Raw genomic sequence first — 14622 nt, 5'->3', positions numbered from 1 at the left:
GCGGGAGGGCGAGAAGCCCTGTAGGACCGCTGCCTCCCGTCTGCTCGCCCGACCACAACCCTGCCCTCTGTTTAACCCCCCTCGGCATCACTCCGAGGGGAGGCGACCAGCTAAGGGACCAAAGCCCAGGAAAATACTCCCCCCCCCCCCCCCCCCTCCTCGCCTCAAAGCCCGGGCTCTCCCTCCGTGCCCCAGTCCGGCGGCCGGGGCTACCGGGCGGGCTGCCCCTCTTTCCCTGTTGCACTACTGTCACGGTCGCAGCGAGCAGTGCAATAATGAAAGGGCGTCAGTGCGCCGGGGAGCGGCGAGAGCCGGGCCCAGCCGGTGTAACAGCGGGCGGGGAAGAGACGGGCCGTCGGGCCGGGCCCCCAGGAGCCACTCGAGCGGGGCAGGGGTCGCCGCGCTGCTCGCTCTATCGGAACGCGCAGGGCGAAGGGAGCGGGCCGGCCTCGGCCATCCGCCTAAATAAAGTGCCTTCCCACGTTCCCGTCGCTGCCTTTTCTTCCGGGCGGGTTTTCTTGCAGGTCTCCAGCCCCTCCTGCCTCCCCAGCGGCGGCCCCTCGACGGTTTTTTGTCGGGCCGTCCAGCGTGCTAATAGCCCGCTTGTTCTTTGCGGGAAGAGGGTGAAAACGGAAAATGAGTGTCTTCCTTAGCCGAGCAGACTGGGAAACAGGCTCGAGGCGTGCCCTAGTGCTGGGTTCAGCAGTGGGACTGGGGGGGAGCACGGGGCAACAGAGGAATGGTTTACAATAACGGACATCAGACCGGCAGTGCGGCCGGGAGCTGTGCTGGGAAGGCCAGGAAATAGCCCTTTGATTATTAGTGGCCATGGTGAAATGGATACTTCTATAAATGAAGGCTGGGGAGGGGTATTTCCTTTAGTGAAGGACCTTTCCACTCTGGCCTCTTGAACCTGCATTTCTCGACCCTGTTTCTGCTTCATCATGAGTTTTTGCAGAGGAAGGTGAGTGCAGAAAGCAAACCAGCTGGAAAAGAGGAATGCAATCTAATCCTGATGAGAAGGCTTTTCCAGTCTATGCACAATTTCCTATTCCCGTTGGATTCTCTCTTTCTTCCATCTCTCACGTGCACAAGCAGATACAGAAGCTGAATCCTTCCCTGCAGTCTCTCTCCCAGGGAAAAGACAGCCCCTTCCCAGCTTCACCTCCAGGCTTTGCGCACACAAAATGGCTGCAGCCTGTGGGTGGGCATGGAGAGCTCAGGAAGCTGCTTTTCTTTTTCCCGCTCTGCCTGCCCAGGAAGCCCTTCTGCTTTCCTTTTCTGTGGCATTTTGCTCTTGCATAGCTCTGTGCAAATCCAAGGGGGTCTCCAACGTGTGAGCTATGCATGGAATGGGAGCTGGGGAGGGAAATGGACAGTTTGCATGAGAAGGGGATCATTCGGGCCCCAGTGTTTATTTTTTTGCTGACCTTCTGGGGATATGGTCAGTGAGAGCTGTGACAGCTGCTGGAAGCGGCAGGGGCTTTGAAGATTGTGAAGGTTGTGACCTCGAGGCCCCTTTCCTCTCTCTGTCCCAGGAGCTGCTGAGTCAATCATGGAAAAGGGGAGGTGAAATGGGGGCTGCTCTTTAGCCATTTTTCAATTGGTGAATGAAACAGGAAAGGACAAATGCAAGAAGAAAAAAAGAGCGATTACTTCCACTTTGGTGCATTACTGAGAAGGAGGGACATCTCTTTGGCTAAAGATTATAACAATAATGGGAAACCACTGTGCTCCTGAGATCCAGCACCTTGAATAAAGGATTTGACTGGGCAAGGAGCTGATGGCAGATAAATAACAATGAATTAGTGGGAAGCCTATAAACGCTATTTGGCTAAAAGTAAGAGGAAATCCACTTCTTAATTTTCACCTGATTCCATCTGTAGACATGTATCACTATCTTCCACTATCTCCATGACCTCACACTAACACATCTTCACCTTTGTTGAGCTTAGCTGAACCCCATGGCTGAGGCTGTTATGAAGCCACTGAGAAGGACTGCCCTGAAGATACCAAAGTAAAAGGACAGAGTACATTGTGAGTGCGTGCTTTCAAACAGCACAGGCTTGCTTGGCAATTCACACTCTGGGCAGCCCACGAGAGGGCTCTCACTCAGTCCCAGAGACCTCTAAGCCCAGAAAATGGGGTTTAAGTCTTTTTCACTTTCTAGATAACATGATCCTATGGATCCGGCCTTTTAAAATAGTAATCAGAACAGCAAACAGAGTGCCTGGCTTTAGTTGACCAATACACAACAGAGGCAAAGAAGGCAAACAGCGGGCTTTTCAGTTAGTTTACACAGGGGGCACTTAAATACTGTATTGGTTACATAATACCATCTAGGGGTTGGGGTTTTACACATACTTCTATTAAATATATCTGTGACATTTGTTTTAAAGCGATCAACATAAATCCAGCTTTAAGAGGAAAACTCTTGTGATTAGACCTAATAACACCAGGTAGCTCATAATATATTTACTGGAAACCAATGCACAATAGATTTCCGACCCCACCCCAGTCCCCAACTGTTGGAAAGCCTCGTGCTCATTCTCCTGCAGTGGAGGGTGTCACTCTGCCTGTAGAAGGGCTGTCATAGACAGCCACTTCCCTGCAAAAAGCAAAGGCTGCTGGTTTTTAGGACTCTATCCTGCTACTGGTTACACATCCAGCCCTCAAGATTCATCCAACACAAACCAAAGACACAATATGGTCTGGCAATTATGGCAAAGTGCTAAGCAAGAAGGCAAGGGATACTTTAGTAATAACACTTAAAAAATCCTAGAGCCTTCTTTGATTAGGAAAAACAAACAAACAAAAAACAATAAAAGCAAACAAACAAAAAAAACAACCAACTGCAATTCCTTGTTATCTTCTGAGAATCCCACTCACATGGGTACCTGAAAGCATATTCTCTTCCCAATAAGTCTTCTAGCAAGCATCCTGTTGCCATCCAAAGAGAGTAGCAGGTGGTCAAACTGCTCCATTGGAGGCTTGACAATGGCATTAGCCACCCAGCTTTTCAGCTAAAGCCTCACTCAGTCAGCACACAACTCCTCAGACTCCATCTAAACCCTTCCTCAGAACAGTGAGCTTCCCCTGCAAGGCCTGGATCTAGTACCTCCACATCCTTACAGAGACCCACTGCTCAAAAGTCAATGGATGGGAAGAAGCATCTCAAACTTCCACAGCTTTAGAATCGTGCTCTTCTCTTTAACGTGTTGTCACCAGGAGCTCCATGGGCAGAGATCTCTGCCATAAGAAGCTAGCAGAACAGCAGGTAGGTGGCTGATTGAGAATGGAAGTTCTTTACTGGCAGAGCAAAATCATTCACGTGGCACTGCACAGAACTAGGTACACTGCCAGTGCTCAAACACCAGTTTGGTAAAATCCTGCTTACTCACCTTGGAGGTGATGTGCTTTGTATTGTAAACCTTAGGTCTTGTAAACCTCCCTTGGTCTTGTAAACATCCTTAGACCCACTGAATGATCAAATTACAATGATAATAATATACCAGTAATAAAGCAACTATTTTAAGGAATCACCCTGCTACAACAACGTCAGACCTCTTCTTTGCCTTTTTCAAACACTTCTCTGCTGGGAAGCAACACATTTGCCAGGAGCTGCTACATCCTTACCAGCACTTCACCCCATTAAAATCAGTAGGGAATTACACTTTGCACAAAAGCCTCCATCACACTATACCAGAAGAGAAACTTTGTTTTCTTCCTCTGCCATGAATTTCCATCACTTTTCAGGATAAGTTAAGGGTGATAGCAGAAAGCCTGCTGCTTGGTTTTCGTTTTACAGAGTTAGATCTTAAACACACATCTAAATTAGTAACAACAAAATCAACAAAACAAACCCACTGCCTCAAATGATCTCTGCTCTGAGGGAAAAAAAAAAGAAAGGAAGGAAAGGAAGGAAAGGAAGGAAAGGAAGGAAAGGAAGGAAAGGAAGGAAAGGAAGGAAACCTCCAGACCTGAAGAAAACACAGATCTATCAACAGCTCCGGAGAGGTACAGGAGGCCACTTCCATGTGCAAGCTGTTACAGATGCTGAGCACTAGCAAAATGAAAGATTCCTCACGGCCAGCCCTGTAGCCCTCAGTATTAAGTGACTCATTTGGAGGTATTTAAAGTAGCATTTGGAGCAAGCTGAAGAGCAGTTTTGCCGTTTCCCTGTTCAATCTTTGGCCACATTCTCTGATCAAAATCGATTCCATCTCCTTTCCCTCTTCACACAAAAACATCCTCCCCCACTATTCCTACTGTGAGGTGAACACTTACAAAAGAACAACGAATCAAAGAAAATTCACCAAGCTAGTACAAAGACACTGAAAAAGCAAGAGAGCTTTTAAACTGGGACAGAGCAGGGGGAATAATATTTAAATCGGGAAAAGTGAAGCCGCACTGTTTTGCATTTGCATCCCGTGTAAGAGAGAGAACGTGGTGACGCTTTAAAGCCTCGACCAGCGGAATGGCACTGGAGCAAGAGCACACTTCACAAGCGGGTCACAGCCAGCGGGCTCCCGGCGGCACGAGAAGCTGCCTGTGCCTGCCTGGGGCAGCGCATCCCAGGGAAAAGGACAGCTCTGCCCGGGCTCCGCCGGCACGGGCAGCTCTCGAGCGGCTGGACAGGGCAGAGCCGAGTCGCGTTGCCGCTGCCGATAAGAACGGTCTCGGTGCGGAACAGCGCATCGCAAGGCGACCGAGCCCGACAGCTACCACCGAGGGAAACCGGGCCCCGCAAAGCGACTGCTTGGGGATTTCGGAGGGACCTCGCTCTCGAAAGAACACCGCTGACTTCCTGCCCCGCCGTTTTGTCGGCGCGGCTCCGTCCCGGGGGAAGGCGGCCGAGCTTCACCCGCCGAGTCGGAGGGAGCATCGGGCTGCTTTCTCCCACCGCAGGAAGGTGCGCTCCGCTCAGCACCACCGGGCGTCCGTGGGAAAATATCCAGCGGCCCTCGTAGGGGTGGAAGGCTAAGGGTGGTGTAAAGGGGACACCGACTGAAACCAATCCTCAGAACATTTTGGTTAACTCACGGGCATGCAATAAAATAGGTGGGAAAAGAGAAGAGGACCTTAGCAGGAGAGGCTGCTCAGTAATGGTTGCTCAGCCTAGCCACTCATACACTTCCGACCATTCCTGCTTAGAATATCCCTGAAATCCAAGGACATCCTTCTCTGGCTCTGCTCCACTGACTCTTAAACCGACCGAACGTCCTGTGAGATCAGCACGGAGGGAGCCCACTATAGCTCCTCCCGTATCACCGGGAGATCCCACCACTACCTTCTGCGAAGCCCTGGGGGGCTCCCAGCCTGAGTGGGTCAGTCCTGGAGGAGGATGGGTGGGGGATTCCTGCCAGCCCACAGATCCAGGTAAGACATGCAGCCCTCCCCTTCGGCTGTGGATCCCACCAGCAGCCGGGCCAGGGCCATTGGAGCTGCTGCCTTCGAGGGAAAGTATAGCCGTCATCATTTTAATGTGCTTTGAGCAGGCCTAGGGGCAGCTCTGAGGTGCAAGGATAGTTTGTGAAGCCAGGCGTTTGGCCAGGCAGCCCACCCTTCTTGTGCCCGGCCTGAGTCACAGCATAGCACTTAAGGGCAAGGCAAAGAAAATCTGTAATTCCAGGTGGGAAAAAGGTATACCAACACGTTTCTTTGGATCACTCAATTCTGTCCTATTCACCATCCCCAGTGTGACCACTTTTGCACACTTACCTCTATTAAAGACCCCTCGACTATAGCTAACACTTTTTTAGAAAGGATTTTTTTTTTCTTTCACTGTGAACCATAGTGTCTCAGACTGAACAACAGATAATAATTTTCCTTCTATTTCTTAAGGCACTAAATAGAATAAAATATGATCTAGTGTCATGGTGCTTTTCTGGCAAGAATAATCTAGACCAGGCAGCTTTCCTATGGAGAAGAGCGCAAAAAACAGCCCAGAAAGAAAGCAGTCGATCCGCATTATTAGTTTGCCTTCAGAAATACCTTTTAATGCAGTGTCCCACACGACACCCGCCCTCTCAACATAACCGCATCCGTCCCGCGGCAGCCTAGCGCCGTGGCACGAAGCTGTTGGAAGCTCCACTCCGGCGCTTTGCCGCTGGGCTCAGCAGCGGCAGAGGAGGGGCTGCTGCGGGCAAGAAGGGGCTGGGAGCGCCGAGCCGTCCTCCTGCGCCCAGTTCGCACGGCGCGTCTCCTTCACGAGCGTTCCGGCGGCCACTCGGTCCCACGCAGCCTCTGCCTGCCTGGCCCCCTCCCGCCGGGCAGAAATCCTCCTCCTTCATTCCCCTGGCCCCGCAGGACAACAGTCACCGCCCTGCAGAGCTGCGGGGACAGCATGCAGCCGGCGCTCGCTTTCGGGAGGCACGTTAAGGAAGCGTTAAAACCCGGGGGAAGTGAAGAGACTGGAAGCTGAAAGTCTCGGAGAGGCTTTTTTTTTTCCTTCCACAGCTCTCCCGGAGGAGAGTATCTCTTTTAACAGCCAATTTCAAAGTCACAATTACCTGTTCCTTTTTAGATAGGCAAGGAGGACGTTTTCTCCCAGCTAAGAATTAGCCCCCTAAGGAGCAAACGCACCCGTTGCGCCTATGCCTACAAGTGCCTATACAGTTATCACATCGCACCCCACGTGCCTTCCGCATCTAAACCAGCTGCTGTGCTACACCAGTTTGGAACTGCTAGAAGGGCACTATGATACTGTGCTTCTGCCACAATGCCAGGAGACAGGGAAGGCTGGAAACCCTCTCTCAAGCCCTAGTAAAACAGCACAGACAGAATCTCCATGAGCAAGGAGCCCTCCGGCTCCTTGTGCGAGACAAGCTTTCGGGTGCCTGGGAGTTCCTGCGTGCCCCGTCTCAGGGAGGCTGCTGCCAGAAATCTGTCGCGGACAGTGGCATCGTGCCGGCAGCACACGTGGCTGCGCGCGGGAGGCAGAGGTGGCACCTCCCCGCTCCCCTCCACGCCCCGCTGCGGAGGGCGAGGGTGCGTAAAGAGACGTCATCAGTGCCCGGTGGAGCAGGGTCTAAGGACAGCTTCGGGTACGGGCGAGCGCGGCTGGGAGGAAGCCTCCCGCCATCACCCGAAGAGCGCTGTCAGCAGGAGCAGGCTGCAAACGCTGCTACTCGGGATTGCGGAAGGCTCCTCACCAAGAGCATCTTTTCGCTACACATCAAGGAACAGTAGCGGGCAGTCGATGCTGAGGAACCACTGCCAGGTAGGCTCAAGGAAGAACTACGCTCTCTTGGCAAATGAGCAAAGCCTGCGACAACAGCCGCGCCGGCTGGGAAAGACGTGGGACCTGCAGCCCCACAGGACGGCAGGAAGATCACGTCCCAGCAGCTCACAGACCGGTACCGGCTCGGTAAGAGAACAGCCCGGCTTTCATCCGTATTACACAGGACCCTCCAAGGGAAGCGATCCAGGCAGTAGCCGAGGGCAGCCAGGCAGTTACGCCGGGGCCAAGATGCATTCATGTAATATTACCGCTTATGTGAAATGCATCTTGCACCAGCTGGAAACGGATCGTTTTATTTTTAGCTTTTGCTTTCGAGATCTCAGAAAACGCAATGGGACTGTCGTATACAGGCAGCGAACTCTTTCCTCCTCCCATTAATAATCCTTTTGTGTCCTTCATTCCCCCCTACTGAAACGGAAATCCGTACCTACTTTTAATATACAGCTAATTGCCTTAAACGTCTACCTTAAACAAACACACTTCAACCTTGGCAGAGCTTTATGGATCCCACAGAAAGATAGCGAACAGAAACGCCTAAAGCATCTCTCTTCAGCCTACGCTAATACTTTGTTTCTCTTTGAAATAACAGCAGCACCGGACACGGTAGGGCGCAGCTAAGGCGAGCCGTGGCGGGGCAGCCGGCTGGCACTCGTTCCTCCGAGGAGCACAAACCCGCCGAGGAGCCCAGCCACGATCCACCGCGGCCGGCCGGGAGCCGGCGGGCAGCAGCGCTCACTAGCGGCCGCTCCGACCCGCTTCCAGCACGGCTTTCGGGCTGCAGCGCCGGGGGTTGACGGGAGACTCTTCCGACTTGTGCCCGTCTGTTTTCCTCACAACCGCCCTGCTTCCCACCCAAGTTTTTATACGGGTACTCTAACGCACTGCTTCCTAAGCGGGACGGAGTAGTCAGCACTCCTTATTCATACTGAAAAGACAAAGTAAATGACAAGTGCTCAGTTCGTATGCTAAGCAGTTACACAAAGTTTTAAAAAGACTCAAGAAACAGACCCTAAAAGTGTTTGCGCTCAAACAAGCATTCCTCAAAAAGAATTCCAGAAGCATTGTTTGTATCATTTCGTACAGACACATACATACAACGTATCTAATTCAGTGTTAAATAAACGCAGTATTTGGCAGATTTTTCGAAGTAGAGTTTAAAGTAAGCAGATTTCCTTCAACAATTATTCTCACTGAGAACAACTATAAATAAAGATCCCACTAATGATTTTCCCAAAAGCCTTTCTAGTCTATCAGGGCAATGCTGGCATGCCTCCTTCTCACTGAGTGCTTGTAATCGTACAATAAGCAAGAAGTCAGAATGCATCTGTTGATCACTTGATAGAACTCTGTTTTGCTATCAACAGAAGCAAAACGAACAAAAAGCTTTTACTTAACATTTAAGTGCACAGAGAACTTTGGAAAGAGGTACTATAAAATTTAATTACCAACTTAAAAAAAAAAAAGGCAGCAAAACAACATTTAAGATCTTCATATCTACATGTCGGAGCATTTCATATCTTACTCTAAGTCTCAACACCTTTTGTCAGATTATTAAAGTCATATAGAAAAGAAGCAACTAAAAAACTCAGTACAAAAATAGAGATCAAGCCTCTAGCCCTCAGCTGTGGAGGTGCATTGGAAAGCTAACTGTAAGCAATCAGAAGAAATCAAAACACCTGAGATTTTGAAATCGTAGTAATTCAGTTTAAAAAGATACAGTATGGCATTAAACATTACTAACTAAGGTCTTATAAATCTAGAAGTTACATAAAAAGAAATGCACATTTGCAATTGCACAAGCTGTCAATTTTCACAACTACAAGCTTCTGCATTTCTTACAACAACTCAAAACTTTTGTATGACGATGGTAATAGACTTTTCTTAAGATGTGCTTCAACTAGGCTTAGTCAAGAGTCTGTCAGCACAACTTCTGCAGTGGGAACTGAAGCAAATACAAGTGGCACACAGACCAAGATGAGCCACACGGATCTACCCTTTCCTCAGCTAAACCAGTATTCCACAAGCATGCCAGCAAACACTAAACTAAGGCCATATGGTTTAGGCATAAAGTGTTTAGCTCTCTGTTAAAGAAAACTAGAGAACTCATTGCCAAATTTATTTCTTCATTTTGTAAGTGCTACTGCTTTTTTTGTAGTTTCTCATAAACCAACTTCAAAAGAAAAGCCCTTCTTTTTATTAAAGGAAAGGGCAGCTCGTTTAAACAGCTCTGTTTTTTTTTTTTTTTTAAAGTAATTACCCTTTATTACTTCAATAACAATTAGTCAGGAATACCAGTGAACCTTACCGAAAAGTTTGCTTCCAATACAAAGCAGTAAAAGCTTGTTTCATCTCCAAAATGCCTCTTATCCTTCAGTACCGTAAGATTAACAGAAGAACACTCTTACCTCCTTCGAAGAATATCACAAAACAGAGGCATCTTATTCTGCAGAACATGAAAGATCTTCACTAGTATTAAACCCTGAATTAAAACTGAAGCTATTGTGTGTAGCAGGAGCGTGTGAGGGATCAGGACATGCAGTGTAAGTGTATAGGTACATTTATCAAATTTAAATGAAATTACATATTACACTTCATTAACACTCTCTAACAGCATGTAACTAGAAATGTAAAAGCAGCACATAACTTTCCTCCTTCGTTAACTGACTAATTAGGAGTATAATCAGTAAACTAGTTACAGATGAAAAAAACAACACCTGAATTTGCTGACTTCATTTACTGAGCTTTTCTCTTTAAAGCAAATAGAAAATGTCTGGTACTTGGTGCTTCAGTCAGTATTTCCAGTAGTACACTGTAACATAAGTGTTCCAGAGTTTGTTTTTTTCCCCTCTTTCCCCAGAAGAACACAGACGTTACTGTCTTATGCAATGAGGACTCCTCGCTATCACTCTAGAAATTACCCCCCTGTTAAAAATCCAGGACCAAACAATTTTCTAAGATTCACTCTTTTTTCCATTTCTTCTGGATTCGCATAAAAGAACCCCACATGGATGTAAGTCCCACTACTTATTCACCTGGACCCTCATATTGAGCTTGCAATGATATGCAAGAACAACATAAGACAAATTTATTCACATCCCATGAAAGTTTATAAAATTCAAACATTAATTAAACAAGTAGTAGCCTTCTGCACCAGCTCCTAGAGCAAAAGTCTTACCGTTTGAGAAGTAGCAGTATCACAATCAGCAGAAAAAAGACCACAAATTTCTTCGGAGAAAGGTAATAAATAAAAACTTGTCTTCTTACTTCAATATACACAGTATTTTCAACTTTTCCATAAACACAGAATGAAACTCACGAAATACATTGGAAGCAATTTTCAGATGGACTGAAATATTTTCCTGTAAGGCTGAAATAGCTGAATTTGACTCATTCAAAAGACACCATTTTCCACGAAATATTTTCCCTTTCTAGACTTACTCCATCTCTTCATTAATAGCATTCTCTCACTAGCTAGAAATAAGTTTCCAAATATTTAATTATAATTGAAAAAAAGATTACAAAATACAAAGTTTTGTGGTACCTGGGACTACAGAGATGTACTACTTTGTTTTTCCATTTCTTCTAATTTGGAGAAGTAATGAACAAAACAAACGACAATGAGAACTAACATGTATAATCTAGCTTCACCAAATAAGCTTGAAGATTTAGAAAGGATTTCTTAAATAAATGTAAAATGTCTTAGCCTGGCAGATGTCATTCTCACAGAAGTGCAGCATTCCTAGAGTGAACTAATGCCCTTCAATAACACAGAAAGTCAATCACTTAGGTAAGGTGGGACTTTTTAAGAGACCAAGTATTAGCATCTCTGAACACTGGAGCAAGATGAATCTTATGGGATCCTCTGGCAATTCAGAGCTCATCATGCTTTGCAAGGTCCATACTGGGTTTGATGAAGACTCCTTCCATTGCTTTCCAATAGTTGTGATGATTAGCAGTGGGCATGCCATGAACTTCCCGTTGACCTCTAATGGGATGGCCATATTGCTCCCCCGTTATGGAAAGGAACACCTCAGTTCCTACGTGCTTGAAGCGCACTGCATCCTCCCGCTCCCAGTGTGTCCCACTGCATTGCACAATCCATATATCGAGGTCATCTCCTTCACCATCATCACCAAAGGCACTTACTTCCTGTTAGAGACACAAACCTCCTGAAGTGAAAATATAAGCATACACTGCTAATGCACACACAAAAATATCAGCCACAAAGCCAGCAAAACTTAAAGGCAAGGATGCAGAGGAAAGAAACGTTACACTGCTGTCAACAGCTCTCAAATCCAGAAGCAGTAAATCTCTGCAACTACAACTTGAACATAAATTGCCAACAAACTCCAACACATAACCTGAGTGCAAAGTGCCAACAGACTGCAACATACATTAGAAATTAAAGACATCTCAAGCACAGAGTTCAGAGCAATCCTTCTGGCAAAACAATTTCAAAAGAAACGACACTAATTCCCCACTAAAACAAGTTTGTAACTGTAAATATCTAATTTTGTAGCACGATGCTTCATAGTTATCACTGCAAAAGTTTTTAATCACCAGGTCCCAACATTCTAACTTATTAAGGAACTGTATTCCTTTTTTACTTTATTATACCAAGATTACAAGTCAACAACTATTTTGGTTTGCACTGTTGGACAGACAGCTGAATGGCTCATTAAAAAATAAAGACAACCATTAAGGCAAATAAATTCCTGCTAAAACAAAAGTCAGTGATCAGATTTCATTATGTGCCCCCAAAACTCCAAGTCTTTTCATGAACGTGGCAGGTTCAGCTCCAACTGTTTAAGACTCAGCACAGACTTAAAAATCAGATAGAAGTGATTAACAACTTGAGAATAGAACTGCAATAGTTTGAACCTATTGAGCTAATAATTTAGGGTCATGTTAATTCAAGCTTATGTAGTCCAAACAGTGTCAAAGACAACATACCAATTGAAAATCAAACTTCTTTGTTAAGAATATGAAATAAAAGTTTGTATTCAGAACCACACCTTACTTCAATAAGATAATAAGTCACAGTCCCATCAATCTCTAGGAAACCACTTAAATTCTCCTTTTGCTTAGATACTGTGAAAACATATAGCAAATGCAAAGGAAAAAAAAAAAAGACAGTTGCTGAATATTTTCATATTAATGATAATTTTGAGTGAATTGTCTAAACTAGCAAATGAGGAAAGGTGAAAAGTCTTCAGGAGTCCACCTGGTTTTTAAATAATTCTTCTAAAATGCTATTTTTTCACCATTTATTTTGCTTAATAAGTACATAAACTAGATACCTTACAGAAAACTGACTTTTATTGTTTCAGCTATTTTCAGACTCTTTCTAGAAATAGTCTGGCTTCCCGAAATAGAATCTAATGACCTATCTACTTAATCTAATGGAAGACTAAAATGACTACTGAAAACAAACTTCCAACACATTTGGATTACATTTTAAGAAAGACTTTCAATTTTGGACAATCATTTGTTCAAGGATAAGGCTGGACCCTAGTTACAGAGAGGAACACTGCTCTAGAAATACATAAAATAGTAAATACAGATGATTGTGAAAGTGGATTCATTTATTTCTGGTAAGGGAGGACAAATAAATAAGCAGACGGAACTAATACAGACAGAGAGAAGATGATTGAGATTAATGGACTGGAACACCAAGGAACTTGGATATAGTTAATCGTAAGTGTCCTAACACACTGTTAACTGTCTGGCTCTAGATCAGTCTTCATGATATTAAGAAAAGTGGCTAATGTCCCATATTGTAGAAATGCTAAACATTTCAAAACAATCATCAAAGTATCAGTGGTGCAGAATAAAGAAACCAATATATGTTTGTAAAAACTAGTGACAAACTGATACTGGTAGATACTACGTTTTGTCTCTGTCAGGACCTTTAACACATTATTCTATGATGCAGAGAAGCAACTATATGAACTTTGCATATCCAGAGACGGCAGCTGGCATCTAACCCTGATTCTTCAAAAGCAAGAAATCTGGAAAGAGGTATTGTTAGTATCAGTCATGCACTATTTGTACAAAAACTTACGATTCAGAACAACTTACCTGGTTATTGGAGAGTGGTGATGGGAAGTGATGGGTGTGTAAGTTTTTTCCTGTGTTTACATGGGTAAGTCGTATTGCCTGCCCACATTTCACCGGCGTTCCGCGTTGGCAGCTGCCATCAGCCTTCCCACGAACCCGCCAGTAACTGTTGGCATCATCTGAAGCTTCAACTCCTGTCACCGACTGTTGCCCACTTCCTGTTAGAACAGAATTAAATGGCAGGAGACCCAACCCACTTCTGGAGCTCAGGAAGTCCTGAAAGACCTGAGGAAAGCTGCTTTAAACACGAAGGCACGACAGTACTAAGACACACTTAATTCTCACAGTCCATTTACCGGTTCCCGTGGAACGCGGTATCGCACCCTCCAGACTGAAGAATGGGACCGAGGCCGCTGGCACAGCGCAGATCTCACCTCAGGGGGAGGGCAAAGCATCCCCTCACACCACAAACGCAGGATATGTACGGCCTTGCCGGCCCCGGGCCACAGCCGCCCCCATCCCCGCCCCACTCCCCTCCCCTCCCCTCCCCTCCCCTCCAGCCCACCGCACAATCCCACCGCCGCCCCGGCAACAGATCGGAGCAACCTCCGACTTCATTCCCCGGCCCCCTCACAGCTTCCCGCGGCCATTTCCTGCCCCCCTCCCGCCATTTCCTCGCCACCTCAGCGCTCCCCCCACCACTTCCCTGCTTCTGGCCCCTCAGCGCGGCGCCTCCCAGCCCGATCCTGCTCACCGGAGCCGTATTTGACCTCGTGAGAATGCAACCGAACGCTGTGGCGGGTGTTAAGCAGCTTCAGCACCGAACCGCAGGTTACGGCGCCCGGCGCCAGCTCCCTCCCGCCACACAGCCCGCACAGGAGCAGCAGAGGAAGGAGGCGGCAGCCACCCCGCATCGCGACACAGCCCACCCGGCACCGCCGCCACACAGCGGAGCGCGCTTCCGCAGCCCCTCAGCGAGCTCAGCCAATCGCTCCCCGCCAGCACCGCAGTCAACCAATCGCCGCCCTCCCTCCGCTCGGCCTCCATCTCGTATTGGACCGCGAGCAAGAGAACTCAGAGCTTGGCAGGAGGAGCTCATTGGGCCGACGGAAAGAGGCGACCAATCAGAGAAAGCGGCGTGGCGCCTCCCGGGGCGGGACGCGAGGGCGCGCTGAGACGCTTTTACCTCAGCGACGGGCCGGGCGGGGCCCTGCGCCGGGATCGGGCTTGTGTGGGCCGTTCGTTTCGCCCACCCCGGCACCTGTCCGCGCGGCTCCCAACCCCTGCTGTGGCCGTGGCCAGGCACGGAGCGGTCTCAC

At 47.4% G+C, this 14622-nt stretch overlaps 1 protein-coding gene and 1 long non-coding RNA gene across 2 annotated transcripts; one reads left to right on the top strand and one right to left on the bottom strand.

The window, feature by feature from the left end:
- The first annotated feature begins 8 nt into the window (after positions 1-8).
- On the top strand, positions 9-8381 carry LOC109370299. Its single transcript, XR_002120309.1, has 2 exons — positions 9-7369; positions 7833-8381. It is a non-coding gene; the product is annotated as an uncharacterized LOC109370299 (long non-coding RNA).
- A 1401-nt stretch (positions 8382-9782) lies between these two features.
- On the bottom strand, positions 9783-14283 carry SDF2L1 (stromal cell derived factor 2 like 1). The gene is made up of 3 exons (XM_010719957.3): positions 14058-14283; positions 13325-13521; positions 9783-11392 (listed from the first exon to the last, which is right to left on the bottom strand). Exons 1-3 carry the CDS (start codon positions 14215-14217, stop codon positions 11114-11116), a joined length of 636 nt encoding a protein of 211 aa, XP_010718259.1. The 5' UTR covers positions 14218-14283; the 3' UTR covers positions 9783-11113.
- Between the last annotated feature and the right edge of the window lie 339 nt (positions 14284-14622).

Source organism: Meleagris gallopavo, chromosome 17, assembly GCF_000146605.3.
Source record: "Meleagris gallopavo isolate NT-WF06-2002-E0010 breed Aviagen turkey brand Nicholas breeding stock chromosome 17, Turkey_5.1, whole genome shotgun sequence".
Classification (NCBI taxonomy): Eukaryota; Metazoa; Chordata; class Aves; order Galliformes; family Phasianidae; genus Meleagris; species Meleagris gallopavo.
The sequence above is the reverse complement of the archived record's forward strand: the minus strand, read 5'-3'. Positions and strand labels throughout refer to the sequence as shown.

Excerpts from the sequence above, each read along its gene's own strand:
- SDF2L1 (XM_010719957.3), bottom strand. The coding sequence starts at position 14,217 with ATGCGGGGTGGCTGCCGCCTCCTTCCTCTGCTGCTCCTGTGCGGGCTG. Across the intron at positions 13,522-14,057 it reads CGAGGTCAAATACGGCTCCG|GAAGTGGGCAACAGTCGGTG; the intron begins GTGAGCAGGATC and ends CTGTTCTAACAG. Across the intron at positions 11,393-13,324 it reads CACCACTCTCCAATAACCAG|GAAGTAAGTGCCTTTGGTGA; the intron begins GTAAGTTGTTCT and ends TGTCTCTAACAG.